General features: G+C 51.3%; 6 protein-coding genes across 6 annotated transcripts; 2 read left to right on the plus strand and 4 right to left on the minus strand.

The window, feature by feature from the left end:
• Positions 1 to 61: 61 nt before the first annotated feature.
• BDW70DRAFT_139373 (mitochondrial fission process 1 family protein) lies at positions 62 to 1,771 on the plus strand. The gene is made up of 3 exons (XM_073737378.1): positions 62 to 337; positions 482 to 1,049; positions 1,101 to 1,771. The coding sequence occupies exons 1-3, from the start codon at positions 198 to 200 to the stop codon at positions 1,473 to 1,475; spliced, it is 1,083 nt and encodes a 360-aa protein (XP_073594526.1). The 5' UTR covers positions 62 to 197; the 3' UTR covers positions 1,476 to 1,771.
• BDW70DRAFT_139375 (putative mucin family signaling protein Msb2) lies at positions 1,772 to 5,421 on the minus strand. The gene is made up of 2 exons (XM_073737379.1): positions 5,235 to 5,421; positions 1,772 to 5,174 (listed from the first exon to the last, which is right to left on the minus strand). Exon 2 carries the CDS (start codon positions 4,761 to 4,763, stop codon positions 2,220 to 2,222), a length of 2,544 nt encoding a protein of 847 aa, XP_073594527.1. The 5' UTR covers positions 4,764 to 5,174; positions 5,235 to 5,421; the 3' UTR covers positions 1,772 to 2,219.
• A 2,411-nt stretch (positions 5,422 to 7,832) lies between these two features.
• BDW70DRAFT_77631 (Endoribonuclease L-PSP/chorismate mutase-like protein) lies at positions 7,833 to 8,684 on the minus strand. Its single transcript, XM_073744831.1, has 4 exons — positions 8,535 to 8,684; positions 8,396 to 8,478; positions 8,159 to 8,308; positions 7,833 to 8,054 (listed from the first exon to the last, which is right to left on the minus strand). Exons 1-4 carry the CDS (start codon positions 8,605 to 8,607, stop codon positions 7,956 to 7,958), a joined length of 405 nt encoding a protein of 134 aa, XP_073594528.1. The 5' UTR covers positions 8,608 to 8,684; the 3' UTR covers positions 7,833 to 7,955.
• Positions 8,685 to 9,306: 622 nt separating this feature from the next.
• Positions 9,307 to 11,374, plus strand: BDW70DRAFT_169224 (uncharacterized protein; the record flags this gene model as incomplete). The annotated part of the gene is made up of 4 exons (XM_073742635.1): positions 9,307 to 9,753; positions 9,835 to 10,240; positions 10,314 to 10,455; positions 10,526 to 11,374. The coding sequence occupies exons 1-4, from the start codon at positions 9,483 to 9,485 to the stop codon at positions 11,372 to 11,374; spliced, it is 1,668 nt and encodes a 555-aa protein (XP_073594529.1). The 5' UTR covers positions 9,307 to 9,482.
• Positions 11,261 to 13,839, minus strand: BDW70DRAFT_139379 (uncharacterized protein). Its single transcript, XM_073737380.1, has one exon. It carries the CDS (start codon positions 13,751 to 13,753, stop codon positions 11,507 to 11,509), a length of 2,247 nt encoding a protein of 748 aa, XP_073594530.1. The 5' UTR covers positions 13,754 to 13,839; the 3' UTR covers positions 11,261 to 11,506.
• Positions 13,840 to 14,046: 207 nt separating this feature from the next.
• On the minus strand, positions 14,047 to 18,212 carry BDW70DRAFT_151441 (amidase signature domain-containing protein; the record flags this gene model as incomplete). The annotated part of the gene is made up of 10 exons (XM_073739291.1): positions 14,047 to 15,675; positions 15,725 to 15,860; positions 15,951 to 16,039; positions 16,363 to 16,809; positions 16,876 to 16,999; positions 17,049 to 17,470; positions 17,518 to 17,617; positions 17,668 to 17,741; positions 17,791 to 17,889; positions 17,937 to 18,212. The coding sequence occupies 10 exons, from the start codon at positions 18,210 to 18,212 to the stop codon at positions 14,047 to 14,049; spliced, it is 3,396 nt and encodes a 1,131-aa protein (XP_073594531.1).
• Positions 18,213 to 18,406: the final 194 nt, after the last annotated feature.

Below are 18,406 nucleotides of genomic sequence, written 5' to 3' on the forward strand. Positions count from 1 at the left end.
AGGATGGCTGTCTAGTGTCTACCTAGGCTCGTAGCAGAATAGTAATTTTGTTCTTATTGCTGGAATATTCCCCTTAAGGCCGCTCCTGCCTTTTACCTGCTCTCGTCTCCCGTGTTCTTCCCTTGTACTTATACAAAAGCTCCTACCTACTTGGTCTCCTCATTCTTGACCAACAATACCCGACGTGTCCGGACAGCATGTTTTGGGGAAGCCGAAAAGAGGAGCCTTCTGAGCCTCCAGCTCTGCCACCTGTCAAAAGGGGGAAGCTCTCGCCCCAGCTACAGAAGATTGTCGATGGCGACGATACTAATCCGTATGATGATGTGTATTCATATTAGTGAGTGTCGCGTGTGCCCTGAATGTCGTCACATCCCCACCCCCGCAACTCCTTGTTTTAAGAGTATCGGCTATGGCTTCGAATTATCGATTGAATTTTATCGCAGCACGTCACTCCTCTAGCCATGGCTGACAGTTCCAACAGCTCCGTCGATTCGACCGATACCAATTACCGCTACGCCGGTTACGCAACTCGCCTCAGGACGCTCCTTCTCTCAGCACATCGCTACGTGGCTTACACCTCCGACGTAGGCGAGTCCTTCCGTCCAGTCGCACATCCCATTCTCCTACGCTCCGCATACGCAGTTTCCTGGGCATACCTTCTCGGCGATGTCGGGCACGAGGGGTACAAGGCGTACCTGCGCAATCGCCGTGTCTTAGCGCCGCCCTGCGAAGCATACAAGGATTCACGGGATCTCACGCACCAGCAGATCGTGATGGGGATGGCCACTGGAAATGTCGGGGGCTCTTTGAGCTCTGCAGATTGGGGGGAAGGCCAGAAGCAGGGAGACTCAGATACGCTAACGCCCTGGCCGACTGCGCATATTCCGCTCATCGAGGACTACCGGGTCGTTATGGCGAAGCGGGCAGTCTTCCAGAGTATTGCGAGTATGGGGCTTCCTGCGCTCACAATCCATAGCGTCGTGAGGTATTCGGGGCGCGCGCTGAAGGGGGCGAAGAGTACATTTGCGAGGACATGGGTTCCTATCGGGGTATGTACATTCCCAGGGCCTAGTATGAAGGCGCATAACTTACTGTGACAGCTCGGTCTCTCTGTTGTGCCATTCCTACCCTACATCTTCGACCATCCAGTTGACGAAGCGGTCGACTGGACTTTCCGGACCGGACTGCGCATATACGGTGGTGAAGACGCCGTCAAGCCCTTACCGCAGCACCCACATGCTGCAGGGGCAACGACGCACGAGGAGGATTCTACTTCGCTAAGCCATTTCCATATCAAGGCACCCGAGGTAACAGATGCGGCAAGTGCGAACGTAAGCTGGGACGAATACAAAGAAGAACTGCAGCGCGCGAAGGAAAGGAGGAAGCGTGAACGAGAGGAGAGAGGAGAGTCAGGGATCTTGGGTATGTTGGGGTTTGGGTCGAAACGGAAGGAAGAAAAGGGTAAAACGGAGTGAGTACCTTCCTACGGGGCTTGATTGCCATATAAAAAGTACCCTGAAACGTCGATGCACTCCACTCGACTCGACTTCGAATGTCTTCCGGATATATTTACGGAGTACGGTGTTCCCTCTCTAGCCCCTTCTATCTCATGTGCTATCAATGATTGTGGTCACCAGCTGCACTTGCGTTCACTTAATGCACATGGCATACTACGAGTGAGCATCAATTTGACGGGAACGGGGCACATTTGTAAAGATATATCTTAAAGTCGGAACAATATTGACGTCTAATTCGTGCCAACCATGGCTCATCGCTTCTCTACATTCACTTCACTATACAACTGTACAAACAAAATGGTAAAAGATAGAGTCGGATCAAGGTAGAATGGGCACGTATTTGCCACGAGGAGAATAGTATCCAGAAAGAGTTGAAAGTGATGAGAGAAGGATTGTGTTGGCAGAACTCTGCGCTGTCACAAGGTGTAGAAGAGAACAAATGCAAAAACATTATGGGGAATAAGTTGAAAATATGAATATGTAGAAAAGAATAGAACGCGCGTGACGACACCGCCATATAGAAGCTTTGATACAGGTAGAAGCCAAAAATATACCAACAGATATATCCCACGGACACCGGAAAGTGATGCAAGGAGCTTTGCTTCTCCCATTCACTCTTCCTGGGTTACATTGCCCCGGCCTGCCTTGACCCAAGACTATGCGATTTTTTATTCATTTCCTTTTATATATCGTTTGCAGGGCTTAATTCCATCCCAAAGAATTCTCTGCCATGACAGGAGCACTGATCATCTGTGTGCGTTGGCTGCCGCTGCCACGAGACAAGCGACCGCCGCCAGTGAAGATGGATCCGCCACGGTCGCTCATCTGATCGGCAGTGGAGCTGGTGCGACGGTGCAATTGACGCTTCTTGCGGTAGCGGCGGGCAACCCAGAACATTCCGGCACCGTAGGCGGCGGCACCAGCCACCACACCAACACCGATACCGACAGAGCTAGCCTTCGTAGAGCCGCTGCTGCTGGCGCCAGCGGTGGAGTCATCATAGGAGTCATTGGAGTTGTCACCGTCGCCATCGCTGCCACTGCCGTCGCCGGACCCTGAGCTGCCGCCAAATGATGAGTCATCGTATTCGCCCACGAGAAGTGGAATAGAGGGATCAATCATTGACATCAGGGTCTTGACGGATTCATTAGGCTGGTCGTAGAGTCGGGAAATCGGGTTGTGAAGCAGTTTTCTGAGAACGTCCACTTTCTCCGTTGGGATGTAGGCTTGGGCAACAGTAGCAATGTATCCAGTAGTGGCTTCGCTGTCATAGGGGGAAATGGCAAACATGGCGATGTCGCTACTAGCTTCCTCCAGCGCATACACCAAACCCTGGGGAATATACAAGAAGATTTGCGAGGAAGACAGAGAGTGGGTCGCGACAAACGAGTAGCGGAGCTCCCGGGTGAAACCCAGCTGGATCAGAGTAGACCCTTCAGGAGCATCAGGAACACCCCCAGCTGGGGAGATGGATCCTGGTAGCTGTGTAGGGGCAACGGTTGTGGTCTCTTCGCTGGACGTCTCAGTTTCAGTGGGACTAGGCTCGATGATAATGCTGGTCGGCACCCAATCGGTAGGCTCAGCCTCCACGGTGGTGGTAGTAGTTGTCTCGACCGTAGTGGTGGAGTCTTCCGTGCTAACCGTGCTAGTCGTGGTGGGAGCGGGCTGCACGGAAACAGAGGAGCTTGAAGGAACAGAGACGCCTACCGACGGAGTGGGGGTGGCCGCGACACTGGAGGTAGGAACCTGGGGAATGACTGGAACGGAAGTTGCGCCGCTACCGGAAGAGGGAATAAGGATACTCGTCAGGTCCGGGGGAAGCAGAGTGGGAGTCGAACTAGCCACAGCGTCGGATGACCCTGTAGGAGTTGACTCAGGAACGCTAACAGAAATGGTGGGGAGGATATTGCCGATCATACCGCCCGAAGTGCTGCTAGCCCCTGGCAGAGGGGTTGGTGACGAAGAATCGGTGCCGAAGAGACTCTCGAGCAAGCCACCGGAGCTAGTGCTTGTTGACGAGGGTATGACAGCAGTCGAGGCGCTGCTACTAGAATCAGTGCCGAAAAGACCACCTAGCAAATCGCCGGACGTGCTAGTGGGAGTTGCCAATGAGGTAGTCGCACTCGAGGGTGTAGAATCCGTCCCAAGAAGTCCATCAAGCAAGCCACCAGAGGTGCTGGTGGAGGACGGAATGACCGCACTTGAAGTGCTGCTTGTCGAATCACCGCCCAGAAGATCTTCAAGCAATCCACCTGATGTGCTGGTTGCCGAAGGGGATGTAGCAGTGGTAGTTCCACTGGAAGAAGTAGAGCCACCCAGAAGACCGTCGAGCAAGCCACCGGACGAGCTAGTGCTGGTTGCTGAAGAAGAATCGGCAGTGGAAGTTGAAGTTGAAGTGGAGGTAGAGTCACCTAAGAGGTTGTCCAGCAAACCATTAGAAGAGCTCGTGCTGGTTGCCGAAGGTGATGACCCGGTGAATGTGCTGGTGGAGGACGTAGAATCGCCGTTCAAGTTAAGACCCAGGAGACCGTCTGATGTACTGGTTGAGGAAGACGTGGTGCTGGAAGTGGAAGTGGAAGCTGAAGAGTCGCTGCCACCCAAAAGGCTCTCAAGCAACCCACCAGACGAGGAAGTTGACGATGGCGATTTGGTAGAATCAGTTGTCTCTGTCTCCGAGGTGGTCGAATCAGTGGCAGCGCGGGAGATTCCGGTTTGGGTTGTGCTAGCGCTACTATCGCTGCTGCTTGACCCACCAAGAAGACTTCCCAGAATACCGGAGATATCACTGTCCTCTGTCGTAGTGGATGACGAGGTGCTGGTTGCGGTAGGCTGCGAGTCCGTAGTTGCAGAGGCGGTAACTTCGGCTACAGTTGACTGCTTTGTGGTAGTCGAAGCTGCACCCGTCGCAACACCGGTATTAGCGGTGCCGGTTATCGTATGTGTCTTGCCATTCTCGTCGACAGAGAGGGTAATGGGCACAATAACGACATCGGGGTCGGAGTCCTTGGATGAAGCGGCGGTAGCACCAGAGTTCTGGGAGGTGGTGGTGCTAGAGGTGGTCCCAGAGTCAGAGTTTGAACTCAGGAACGACTCAAGCCAACCAAGGTTGTTCGAGTGGTCCGAAGAGCCAAATAACTGACGCTTGAGTTGCTTGTGCTCATGGTGAGCGTTGGGTTGCTGCGCAGCAACCAACTCCAGGCCAGCAAGCGACAGTGCAGCCGCAATAAGAGCCGTCTGAGAAACCATGGTGACTGCTGAACGCAGAAAGCGGGGGTTGTCGCAGATACGACGGCAGTTGTATAAAAGAGTGGACTGAGCAGGGGCTCAAAGGGTTTGGGCCGAAGTTAAGGGTGCAGGACTAGTTCGAGCGCAAGATACTAGACGCGGCTGCGGTGGTTCAACGGCTGGAGGCTGGCAGCGGCTGTCTCGAATAGTGTATCTATCAAAACGGCCTGTTGTCACTCCTTTCTTTTCCTCCGCAAGGGATAGCAGAGGTTGGCAGCGAGACGCGTGGTAGAACAATGTCGAGCGATAAACAAACGCAGGTGAATGAGCGGCAGGGGCGGTTGTCAGACAACAGAAACCCCTTTAATTATATCCGAGCGATTGGTATTCTGATAAACGAGTGTGAGTGCTGTAAGGAGCGAGCGACGATATCTAGATAGACAACAGTCAAAAATAAGATGGCGGCGGTGATGAGGTGGTTGTTTCGGGTACCTTAAGGAGAGGGCGCGACCGTGGGAGGATGCAAGGAGAGAGAGAAGAGCAGGCAATATTGTCAGTCCCAACGGCTCATTGACGTGGAAGGAAAACCAAAGACTGGCGACGTCAACGACAGCACCAACGATGGCAAATCATCAGGCGAAAGGTGGAAGAAAGAGAGGGGATAAGAAGAAGAGCAGGCTGAAGTGAGAATGATGAGTCGAGAAAGGGGACAGCGAGAGGGAGACGGTGTGTGGGCGGGGACCGCGGTCGGCCGTGGCATTACCAGCACGGAGTGGACTAGCCTCACACCAGACCAGAGTGGGTTACGCAGTCAAAGGACGCCGGTCTCTTTCTTGACGAAGTAGCAGTTTTACTTTTACACGGCAGTCTTTATTTTCGTTCTAAGAATAGCTTCCCTGGTTTGTTACTCTTTCAAACACTGAACAGCGACAGTTTCTCGACCCGAGTTTGAAGGGAGCGAGTTCAATGTACAACATGATCGCCTCTTTTGCGTCCTCCTCGTGCAGAGTCAGCGTTTACTTTGACGGAATATACCGTAAGGATTCAATAAAGCTAGCGAAATGACCCCAGCCTAGAGCCAATAGTACAAGAGCGCTGACGAGACAGTACTGGTCCAAGATTTCTGTGGAAGTTGGTCCCCAAGCAGTTCTCGGTGCTGATGATTTGGATCGACACCCGTCGTGAGATTCGAAGACCACATTAAGTTGATCGCGACTGGTTCGACCCAGTTGTCATCTGCATCTCGTCTCCAGCGCGGCGCCAACTCCAGTGTACATTTAGGTGTACATTTGAATGTACATTTACGGTGGACCGAACGGTGATTTCGAACTTGGAGGGGTCACGATGGTTGAGAAGCACCGTTCAATCTCCCGTCCTCGATACTGCTACCCCTCTTGCAGACAGGCTGGGTGTTGGACGACCTCGACAATGACGGACCTTGCAGGCTTGCAGCAGCACAAGAACAGCCAGTGGCGTCGATCGGGGTAATTGCAGGGCGCACATCGCAATGAGCCAACACTCATCTAGCGAGGCCGAGACCGCCGGCGTCTTGTTAGCGCATGCGGTTCCTGGATTCATGCGGGGTTGGTGCGTGCCCCTAACGCTCGTCGAGATACCGCTCTGGCCACCGTCATCAGTCTTAGCTCTCGCCCTCATTCCATAATTCGGGGGCCTCCGATTCAAAAATGAAAGAAATAATGTGAAAGAACGGGGTTCGGTATTTGCGATAAGTGCTGGAAGCTTCTTGACGAATGCACCGGCCCTAAAGCCTTAAACCGAACTCTCAATGACACACCCCTTTTTCTCGCATAGCACCTTGTTTCAACTTACGGGGCACGAATACATACTAAATTAACTGCCGAAGTTCTAACCCATTCGGCTATCACGCCTTACTCACTGGCATGACCATTCGCTTGTTCCTTCTCGACCTCTATAACTGAGAAGAGAACTGGTCTGAAGGCTGACGGCCCGGCTAAGACGAAGAGCCTAAATGATCTTCTGGGTCACCACGTGTATGGCTGAAGCATATGAAGAATGTTTGATTATTAAACCACATTCCGCGCAAGGCTGAAACACTCCTTTTCGAGACTGCCAGCAAGACTGCGAACATGATGTCTTTGCATTCCTTGTATACGACATCTGCGTAAAAAAGGACGTGCGAGTAGCGGTGGTGTCATGGTGGCTAGCCCCAATTCTGAGCTAATACGCTCCGTGATTCTAACCAACATGAACTCCTTGGCTCTCCTGAGTGCCCAAAGCTCAGGCCGTTGCGCTGGGAATTGTTCGTCCAACGTTGGCGTCGTCTCTAGTCCAGGCTTTTCCCAATCCTGCGTTCCCGAGTCCTGCTCTATGTCCTGATCCAGAGTCCAGACTATACTGATCGACATCAATGCTCAGCCATCAAATTACATGTAGAATATGATCTTCGCTCCTATCTCGATATCAGAACCAACCTCTTGCCATTTCCTTAGAGCCAAACAAGAGCTGTACTGCAATAATAATATGAACCATGGATGGACTACCAGCGCCTGTACCCGACGCTAAACCTGTTCCTGAACTGTTGCCGTTGCCTCGCAGCCAATCAATCCGCAGTCCAGACCTGAGTGCACTCTGGCTGTTCCTCCCTTGGAGTAATTGTATCGTTCCGGGGTTCAGGTTGCATCGCAGCGTAAGAACAAATCGAACCCCAGGTCTATGCAGACTGGTCGCTCAGCATTACAGACTTCGTTTTTCACCGGATACCTTGAAAACTCCGGCCGGCAGACTGGCAGACTATACATTAACATTGCTTTTTCTCTGCGTCTCCCTTCATTATTATTCAGGCTGCTTCATGCATTCCCTCTCATTCCTATTGGTTGTATGACTGATTCCGACAGAACACTTTCTGCCCAACACCCTGTCGTGCGAGACGCATATGCAAAGTACAACGATATGTACACGTATATATAAAGCTGGCGTCGCGGTCATATGCAGCCTTGACAGGTATGTACATCAATGCAGGTACAGATAATTGGGCGCCTAGCCCAATTCTTTCTGACCGCTCACAGCTGTTGAACAAACTATCATTCAGGCCCATGGATCAATCACATCCGATTATCTTGACCATCTCATGTTAAGGACAATCTAGAACCAGCTTTTGTGCCTCCATGTCCTTCTTCCACTTTAGACGCATTCATGTTTGCTCTGCAGCTCAAGCTGGATTTTCATGGAATTTCAAAGCTTCGCCTTGGTGGGCCGCGTCACAACAGCTGAGCACTCAATCTCTACATCGGAGTTCATGGGCAGAGTTTTAACACACACGCACGTCCGCGCCTGTAATAGACGTCAAGTTAGCTCAGTGGATACGCAAGGTCCTCTAAAGCAAACCTGGAGCAGAATGCATTATGGTATTAGGGAGTCCATGGGACAAAACATACCGGCCTCGGCTCCGGAAAGCCCTCCATGTAAACCTCATTCATATCCTGGAAGTCCTTCATATCGGCTAGGAAGACGTTCACCTTCGCGACATCGGCTAGACTCGAGCCGCTTGCTTCAAGCACCGCGGACAAGTTCTTGATGATTTGGCGCTGCAAGTCGATCGTATTAGCAGTATTCCCGACATGTAAAAGCAACACACAACGCTGCTTGGTCCAGCTTTGAGAAGGGCAGCATACAGTTCGGTCTTTCACTGTACCCTCAACCATCTTCCCCGTCTTGGGGTCGATGCCCAGTTGGCCAGAGCAGAAGACAATATTCCCTATATGAAAAATAAGCTAGACTCAGAAAACGGAGTTGAAGTTGACGAAAGATTACCGACGATCGTGGCCTGGGAAAGGAAAGGGGCGGGCGCCGGGGCGTTATTGGTGCGGATTTGGGTCTTGGACATTTTGATAGATGCCGGCTTCGTCTTAGTAGGCTTCTCGGGTGGTTTGTAGAGACGAGATGATGGAAAGGTCTTGAGGAGCTGGGGATTTAAAAGGTTGGAGTCAGAGTTGGGGTAGACTGTTCGCCCCACTGCGATAAGATACCTCTGATCTCCACGCCAGGAAGACGTTCATTTGCATTATGTCAAGATAACTTTCTAGGCTGAAGATACTAGTAGTAGTGTATCGAAGCAAGTATATTCTGCTGATACCAGGCAAATCATTCTGGAATGAATAAGCAATTAAGAAATGGGTGTGTTAAGAGATTTCGTTGTCTGAATATATATATATTTTCATACCCGGCTAGATAGGCCTGCCAAATGCTTGTATTCCAGAGCTGTAGCGTATGAAGAGTCGTTAGCGAAACAATTTATTAGAGATGTAGATATAGGAAACATTCGCCAAAGGAAGCGTCGTCATTAGGGAGTACTTAATGTAGAATGCAACAAGTTCACTACTATCCAGCACTATGCTCGACAAGGATCTCACATCTTACCAAGCCATTGAGCGTCACCCACCAAATGATCCTTAAGTGCTCAAAGCATTCAAATACTGTTATGCACAATAATATCAAGGATACAGACTTCCCTCTAGCCCTTTAAAAGTGACCTAGTGACCATTCACTTTGACGCTATAATCTGCGCAAACCAATTCACAGCACTCTATCACTGCAGTAACACCAGCCCAACCAGCCCACAAACCTCGTTTGAGCTTTTATTCCTTTCTGAATGGCTTCTTACTACTCGCATCCTCACCAGCGCCATCCTCATTATAACCCGCGTTCCCTTCATTCTCCGATAGCAATAGCAAACAACCGAAGACGAAGCAGGTGTCCAGCATGGATCGACCCGGATCCCGCCATCTCTCTCCAGTTCTCGAAGAAAAGAAAAGAGACGAAGACCTCAAAGTGCGGACAGAGTTAAGAGAAAGTATCCAGACCAAAACCGAATCTGGTACCGAGTCTGACACAGACACTAACACTGACGACCACGACGACGACGCTCTTCCACTCGAAATTGACGTCCACGGCCTTAGAGCAAAAGTTTACCTCAACTGTGCTGACGTCGACATTGTCCCTGCGCGATACCTTGAAAAGGCGGAGCGTTCGTGTACGTCACTACACTTTATAATAAAGACCCCTTAGGTCTGACTGAGGTAGGTGAAGATAATATAGCTAATTGATGCCTCAGCTATTCTAAAGCGCACGCCTTGGATCTTTCGAACCGCTAAAGATGGCCGGTCTGTGAACATTGCGAAGTGGAGTAAAGTTGACATCCGTTATCGCGGGGTATTCAAGACGCTGAAGAAGGTCCCCGTGTTCAGTGGTGGGTTGTTTGGGAGTTCGACTTCCGGAATAAGCTCAGCTGCCGATGAACATGAGGAAGTGAGTACCGGTGGGCGGACGAGCACCGATGATAGGTCTGGCTCGGGCTCGGGCTCCGGCTCAGCTTCGTCAAAAAGCTCTTTGTCGAAGGTGGACTTCGAGGAAGCGGTAAAGGCGCAAGGACAGGTGATGTATGCGCTTCTTGACGAGGTTTTGAGTATGTTGAGAATCAAACGTGAGGCGGAAAGTCATCGGGAGGTGTTTTTTCTGAGGTGTGTCTCATTTTTTCTTCTCCGATGCTGCAGTTCAGAGCTCTGAGTAAATAGTTGCTAATGGTTGCTCAAGACCGAGATTGGTTTCCTGTCAGCCAGAATACTGGACTGGATACCGCGTCAAGCACAGAGACACTCCATTCACCGCGGGCTCAGTATCGCTAGACTACGAGCCAAGCCGGGGAATGCCGCGAGCTGTAATGCCTGTTACGACGGTAAGAGTTTTGTCAGCAACATAGATAGCGGGTCGAGGCTAGAGCTAACATGCATTGATCGGTTACGTAGACAAGCGAACCCGGCATATCACTGAAAAGAACCCTTGAAGGTGAATTTAAGCTACTCCTCTCGCAACTCCTAGTAAACGTGCACCGTCTCTCACCGCCTGGCGACAAGATACCCGACCAAGAAGCCTTTCTGATAGGCCTACACGGTTCAAAGTTACATATCCTGCGCGGAATCTTCCCTGGCCAGAAGACCAGCAAGCTGTGGAGCGGCCGACACAATCCCCGAGAAGTACAGATTACGAATCGGTCGTTCAGAAGGAGAGGTGACGGCAGCGGTATCGCGCCGGAAGGCCAAGATGGCAGATTTTACACCAAGACCAACCTGGAGCGCTTCATGGAGCAGGTAGAGTGGAATCAGCTCTCAAATCCCGATAACGAAGTCCATCCACGATCGTTCCAGGTTTTGGGCAGTTGTGAATATGACCTGTGGCTGAAGTGGGAGTTTGGGACTGCGATGAAGATGCTAGCCGGGCTTATTATGTACTTGATGAGTGGACAGGCGCGGTGCGGAGTGCTGCAGGATGTTTTTGAGCGGTATCCGTATGATGAGGGGATTGAGCCAGAGAATGATGTCGGAAGCGATGCAGCCGGGAAGGAGAAAGCTGCGCAGGAGCAGACGGAGATCGAGGAGGAAGAAGGGAGACTGAGGAAGAGAGAGAGAGAGAAGAGGGAGGAGGAGAAGGCACGGCTGACTGAGTTCGAGGCAATCAAGGGGTCCATGAAGGATAAGATTGGCGGCCTTGCCGAGGGGCTGAGACAGCCTTGGTGCGACTGGGTGTGGGAGGATAAAGGGCCTGATACTGGTGAAAGAGATGGGGAGGAAGCCTTGATCGTTGGCGGGCCGTATTGATACTTGGGGCTATGGCTATTGGAGCACGCGTTGAAGTGGATAGGAGAGTCCAAATTGAGATTGGTCTTTACTTACATAGTAGCGGAGATAATCAAAGTAACCAACACGTTTGCACATCCATACACCCGCAGGTTATCGCTCCAGATGTCGTCTTTCTGACTCGAATTCCGTGAACCCATCAATGCCGAATCCGTCCTTACCCCCAGTTCTAAAATACTCACTCACAACACCCAGTGCGTAGCAGGTACCTCCAGTGGCAAGCCCTCCCACCAGCATTCGCCGGAGTACCTTTGTAACAGTGGCCTTCTGAGGGCTCTTGCGGGATTGTTTGCTGGGTGCATCTTGATCAAACAAGTTTCCACCTTGGACGTCTTTATATGGGGGTTGAGCTGACTCAGTGGAATGTTCTTTGGTAGGACTTGCCAGCCTATCAATAGTTTTTAAGCTTCCTGCCGGAGCCTTTCGGAATACTAGGATGTCTCCTCCACCAGACACAATCTCGTATCCCTTCGCATTCATCTGGTTCAGACATGGTAAGAATTTGGCGGGATTTGCTAGGCGCGTGAGCACTTCCGTTGGATGAAGAAGCTCGCTCGGCTGTTGGAGTGATGAGATCGTTTCAGCCTCGGTGACTTTTGCAGAAGATGGATCATACGCGAATATGCGATACGTCTCCGTGACTGAGGACTGGGTTGTAGCCGTTGATGGTTCATGTTGTAGTAGACCTTCATTTAAGGCTTGCCCGTCCGGAAGGGTTGAAGAAGTTGAGGCGGTCGGCTCGACGGGCATATTGATTGAGTCCCCAATTTTATTCACTGGTGATTTGCCGTGTGTATCCTCAAGATCGGTTTGTGAAGCTAAGGGCTCATCCAACTGTTTAGGTGTCTCGGCTTCAATCTCGGCCTCAATGCTTAGCCGTCTGGGCTCATAGGCGGCCCGAATATCGCGCGCATTCAGTAGCTCAATATCTTCGTCTCTGTTATCAACTGCAGTATATGGCTGACTTTCACCCGTGACCAATTTGGGCACTCCGTTCTCACGCCTTGACAGAAACCCTGCCCGGTCAGGCCCGGCTTTAGAAACTGAATGCTCGGCCAACGGTCTTTCAGTAACGTTGTGTTTCTGGGAGTAGGAACTCTGCGTAGATGGTACAGTAGCAGGGGATACAGCGTCATGACTGTCATTTTGTGGTGGTACTGATCGCTCAACCTGAGCATGTATTCCATCTTTGGTGGCCTGCACAGTCTCATCTAGGCAGTTGGAGGCTTCCTGAGTTGGTGCCGATGCGTAGATTTGACTTTCAGAGACAATCGAAGGCTCAGAAGCGCCCTGGAACCGCTCACTAGATTCAGATACAGTCGAGTCCTTTTGAGTTGTGAAGTCGACGACGTTCGGTTCCGAAAGATTGTTTGAATCCGCCTCAGCCTTCTCTCGAGGTAAGTCGTCACCCACAGGGATAGACTCATTTTCAACAAACTGTCCGTCTCCTAGTCGTTCCTTGCCTCTTTCTTCGGGCATCCCCCAAGGCTCAGATCGCACGGGAACCATACGACCACTGATAGGATCGAACTCGAATCCAGCTCCCCTAAAGTCCGTTGACGACCGACGCTGCATATCCTTATCTCTGGTCATTGGCTCTCGCACCTCCTCACCAACTGATGCGCGGCCAGAGTCATCTCGCACTTTCAGCGTCGAATCGATGACTTTCGCGCATTTATCCGTATCCGTGTTCGACATATCCTCGTTAACTGATGCGCGGGCAGAGGCTTCTCTCACTTTCAGTGTCGAATCGACGACTTTCGCGCCTTTACCTTTATTCGTGTTCGACATATCTTCAGCGAGCCCGAAAACCGACCGCCACAAGGACATAAGCCCACTCTCAAGCTTATTGCCCCAGTTTAATCCGAGCGGCTGAGGCCTCCTCCCAAAAAGAGCTGCGTACGGATCAGCCTCGATCTCCTTCTTGATCCATTCCATCCGGCGCTTCACGCGGTCTTCCCAGCCACCCTTATCATTATCTCGCCTATATCTGTGTCTCGTTGGCTTGTCCTGGACGCCAAAAAAGCTGGAGTTGAAGCCACCCCAGCCCCAGCCCCAGCCCCAACCAGGACTCCTCCATGACTGGTACTGGTCGTTTGGGTATATAATCCGTTGACTTCGCGGGGGATGATGGGGTCTTTGTGATCGATGATAGTTGTGGTATATAAGGCGGGTATGCTTCCTATGGAGATCGTTGCTATTGTGATATTGATGAGGACAGGTCCAGAGTCTGCGGATTTGGGCTGAAAGAGATCGGTGTTGGGCGTTTACGCCTGAGGCTTTCAATAGCCTGCGTATGCTTGTTCTCGTTTGAGCCACAGCCATGTTTCTTCTAAACATAAAGTCGCACGTGCCAGACGGCGAACAAATAATAGGTCACATTGGCGGGTGGAAGGAATAGAATGATCTGGGACAGAGCTTAGGAGGTGTGTAGGCAAAGGATAACTGCAGCTGTAGGTGGCCCGTTCGATGCGGAGAGGTCGCTTATCAGTGGACGGGAATGCGGGGTCACTCGCGAATGACGTCTATGGGCTATCTACTCCGTAGACCACCACCGGAAGAGCTTTTTAGATAGCAAGTCATGCAATACTCTATAGGTCATTAAATCATCAGATCTATAACCAGCTAGCTCCTCAAACTTCCAAGAGGGAAACAGGCAAGTTGCTAGGATCATCAGGTGTCGGGTCAAAGGTGATAAAATTGCTCCAAAACTTCAAGCCTTCAATGCCTTCTTCCCTGCAGAAGACGCCCTTGTCCTCCGCCATCTCCAGTTCCTCAGCTGCAACACCAACGCTCCACCCAAAGCGCTGGGCTGCCTCCTGCGCTGTAACTGGACGGCCAAAAAGGCGCCAGTCCCAAGGGACAGGGTCCGGAGGTGGAATGCGACGCAGATCAGCCATCCAGTCCTGGAGTTGTCGAAGGGTCTTTTCATCGCTCCAGTCGTACCGCTGAACAACCAAAAGGCCACTTTTGAACCGGCGAAGTCGAACGGGCAATTTGAGCCTTTCCCAGAGCTCGGCGGCGCGTTTAAAGTCTGAAGGACTTACCAGCTCAACGCCGTTTCGAGAGCGATTGAAAACTGCCCAAAGGTCAATTAGACTCATTATACCACCTTCTCTCTGAAGGACACCCTTTCGGTCGTCGGTGAGGTACTCTGCGAGATTTCGTGACAGTTCAGAGAGATATAGGTTTCCTGCGCTGGATCCGAGCATATCTTTCGTGGTGATCATTCCCAAAGCGGCAGCACTTTCGGAGAGTACCGCGCTGGTTTCTGCGGAAGATTCGCCACTGGCAATGCCCGACTCTCGCGCCAGTGTCTCAGCAAGCGCTACGATCTGTTTCGCAGAGGCCATGAGCGCCTCAAGGTCCTCGAAAGCATTTCCGATCACGAGTTCATTGTTTTTGCGAGCTTCAAACCCTCGCCGTTCCAGACCAGCAATCCCAACCCCGGGTGAGCGAGCCTGGGTATTTACACCAGTAGACAAGCCAGTTTGATCCGGTGTTGACGTGGGTGTTGACTGCGACGGTCGCTGTGGCGCAGGAGGTGCATTATAGAGCAGCCATTTCCGCTGGATTAGCGCCCCCTTGAGCCTCTCAAGGAAGATTTTCTCTCCTCCTTCTCTAAAGGAAAGCTTTATATGATCGGTGATAGCAGAATTCCGAATATTCCCATCCTCAAAGACCGGCGCTGGAGAATCCGCCCTGCCCTGACCGGAAGCTCGCAGAAAGTTCGCACTCGCTAAAGAGGCGCCGCATATTTCACAATCTAAAAGCGAAGGATGATTCAGGAATGTACATCGCGGGCACATTATTGATACTCCACCATTCGCTGCATTTGCCTGCCCAGTTCCTGCCGATTGACAATCTTGCTCGGCCTGAGACACCGCCGGGCTGATGGGAGGAGCTTCCCGGCTAGTCGCCGCCGTTATAGCAGCCTTTAAGACCGTGGTAAACGGAGGCTTTATTCCGCAAGCGAGGCACGGAGGTATTGGCGTAGAATTGGTTGCCGTAGACGGATCAAAGTTCGACGGCACCGGATTGGAGAACGAACATATGGGACACACCCAAGTCGCATTCAGAAGATTTGGCGGCGGGGGTGTATAATTTTGGGCTGAAGCCTGCGAAAGAGGTGATTGTGCTCCCGATAATTGCGCTCTCAACGGTAGTCGCGATGGACTCGCGCTCGAGCTCCGAGGTCCGCCCGTGTTCTTCACAGGCTTTGGGTATATGATGATTTTCGGCGATGATTTCCAGAAGCCTGCCTGATTTACATGAGCAAGGAGCTGCAAGTCAGTGGAGGAATCACATTACTTGATATTCGGCTCTGTCGACGTCTTTTAGGTCGATGCCGACAGAGTACTTCCGCGGCTCGTCAACGGCTACGTAACAGACCCGGTGTGACGTGAGATACGCATGGCCGTCCTGGTAGTTGGCGATCTTGTATTTGCTGTAGGTTGAAGAGGGTTAAAGTTAGCAAGCGTACTATGGATGAGCCTTGAGAAATCCGGATGAGCAGTTGTATTCGTTCAATACTCACCCATCGTATAACCCCACCGCATCCTGGACAAAGAGTAGAGTCTCATCGGGTAACAGTAACGGACGGAGCGCGGTGGTTAATTCCAGAGCCTTGAAAAACATCTAGGAGCTCGACCAGCATTTCTGCGCATTGCAACAGGGATTAGACGAGGGGAGAGTTTGGTGCCTTTGTCGGGAGAACAGCATCATCTTCGGGAGTCTCCTTGGCTGACATAATGTTGGAGAGCCATCGGTTTCCTGTTTGGGAATAGTCTCATGATGTATCGATTAAAATTAACACTCAACTGCTCAAGTATCTAATTCAAAACGCCCAATAAGCCAGCCCGGAGCTATACGTTTGCAGCCTCCTTTAGTGCCCTTGAAACCAAGCTTGCAGCTGCCAAAGTCTCTTCATCCTTGAAATGCCTCCCAACAAGCTGCAGCCCAATTGGAGCCCCGACATACCTTTCAGGAGCATATTTCTTCCATTCACGCTCATCTTCTGCGCTTCGTGGTTGATAGGAGCTGTCTACCGGGTCAAGCTGCGGATCTACGTATAACCCGCTGGGAAAAACTGCAGCAGGCTGGTCCAGGATATTCCAGATAGCCGTATAGTTCCAGTAATGGGATTCGCCTAGGACGCTTGCGACGCCAACATATGCAGGGCAGAGAATGAAGTCCACACCGTGAGACTTCATAAGTGCATGATAGTCGTCCCGGTAAATATCGCGCTGGTAATTGAGCTCCCAATTCTCGGCCACTGTTAGTGGCGCTGAGCGGCTATACTGGAAGGCCCACTCGGTGAGAGGAAGCGTTGGCTCCCCGGTCTCTGCAATGAGTTCACGATTGCGGGCTGCTGCATCGGCAAAGTAGAGAGAGGACTTTGCTTTGTTAGAGTTGTTTCATTGTATTTTACGCCGCCTCTTATATGGAGATGGTGCACTTACAATGATGTTCCAACCATGATCATGGTTGTAGGGCTCCCAGTCAACCACATTGACACCCAAGGCTCGGAGCCGCTTTTGAGCGTGCTCCAGGGCCCGAGTCACTGGGGGATGAGGACGAACACATCTAACTCCGTCAGTTTGCAAATTAAGATCAAAACATGGAGTGAACGTACCCATCGTCCCACATGATGCCCACTGTAATATTTTCCGTTGAAGAAACTTGCTTCCAAGGCAACGGCACCAATGAGGTCTCCTCATCCCAAGGTTCTTGATCAAGGAGTGCCCGTTGAAACAGCTCTAGGTCTTCGACGCACTGACTTGCAAGGGGGCCAATTACGCCTAGGATAGATTCTTGGCCCGGTACAGGCACTTTCGACCCTTTACATGGGTTTCGATGGATTGTCGGACGAAAGCCGTACGCGTTACAAAACGCTGCAGGACATCTTATTGAGCCACCAATGTCTGTCCCAATGCCTAACGGAGCGCACTTGAATCCCATAGACGCTCCCTCGCCGCCCGAGGAGCCACCCGGACTAAGAGTGCGGTTGTGAGGGTTCAAAGTTGTACCGGTGAGATTGTTACTGCAGCAGAGGTGCTTGTCCAGTTAGTAATTGCTGCAACTTGGGCCGTAAAGGACATTACCATGAGAGATTGAGGCTGATTCGTCCGGACATGGAAAACTGCACCTGCTTCCTCCAAGCATTCCAGGATAAGCGCGTCGTCTGTTGCGATGTTGTCGACCCTTCGTGCACCTTAGCTATTAGTTAACAGATAAGAAAAGATTTGACATACCATGTAGTGTAGCCTGCGTTTAGCGTCAGGCCTTTGAATCCTATATGTTCCTTGACACTGATGGGAACACCATGCTGTGACACTCAGTCCAAGACTGTAAACTCAATAGGGTATCTAGCATACCAATGGTCCCACTAGCTGACCCGTCTCTTTATAGTACTTATCTAGTTCCCTGGCCCTTGAGATGGCTTTCTCAGCCATAAACTCAGTAGCGAAGTTGAGCTAATAGCAGTTAGCCAGGTTCAGTAATCATCAATTTCTTCTCGTACCAGCTGATGCCCAATAACGGATCTCTTCAGAAAAGCCACGGCCACTTCTTCAGCGCTAAATCGGCCCTCACCCATGGCGGATACAAGAGCCGTGGCAGACGACTCCGTTATGGCGAGTTCCTTATCAGTAAGCATCCCACTTTTGCGCGGGAAGTCCACCACATTCAGCTGGTCCGCAGGAGGGAGTTGGTCTGCAGGTACCAGCCATTGCTTCGGAATGGACTGCTCAAGGATATACTGGGCTTTGCGAGCTTGGGCTTCCCAGGTGGAAGACATAATTCAAGATCGAGTGTAGAATATGGAAGATCTGCGAGAGACTCTCGAAGAAAGACACAGTATAACCAAAGAGTGGTGGTAAGTCTTTTTATATTCTTCTTCCCTCTCTGCTTCACGGTGTCACACCACTTCTAGCCTTGTGGGAAGGTGCGATTTAGAAAGAGCCGGTATCTAGTGAGGCACCCGTATATATA

The sequence above is a fragment of the Aspergillus foveolatus genome, assembly GCF_047715535.1.
Source record: "Aspergillus foveolatus strain CBS 279.81 unplaced genomic scaffold BDW70scaffold_36, whole genome shotgun sequence".
NCBI classification, from domain to species: domain Eukaryota; kingdom Fungi; phylum Ascomycota; class Eurotiomycetes; order Eurotiales; family Aspergillaceae; genus Aspergillus; species Aspergillus foveolatus.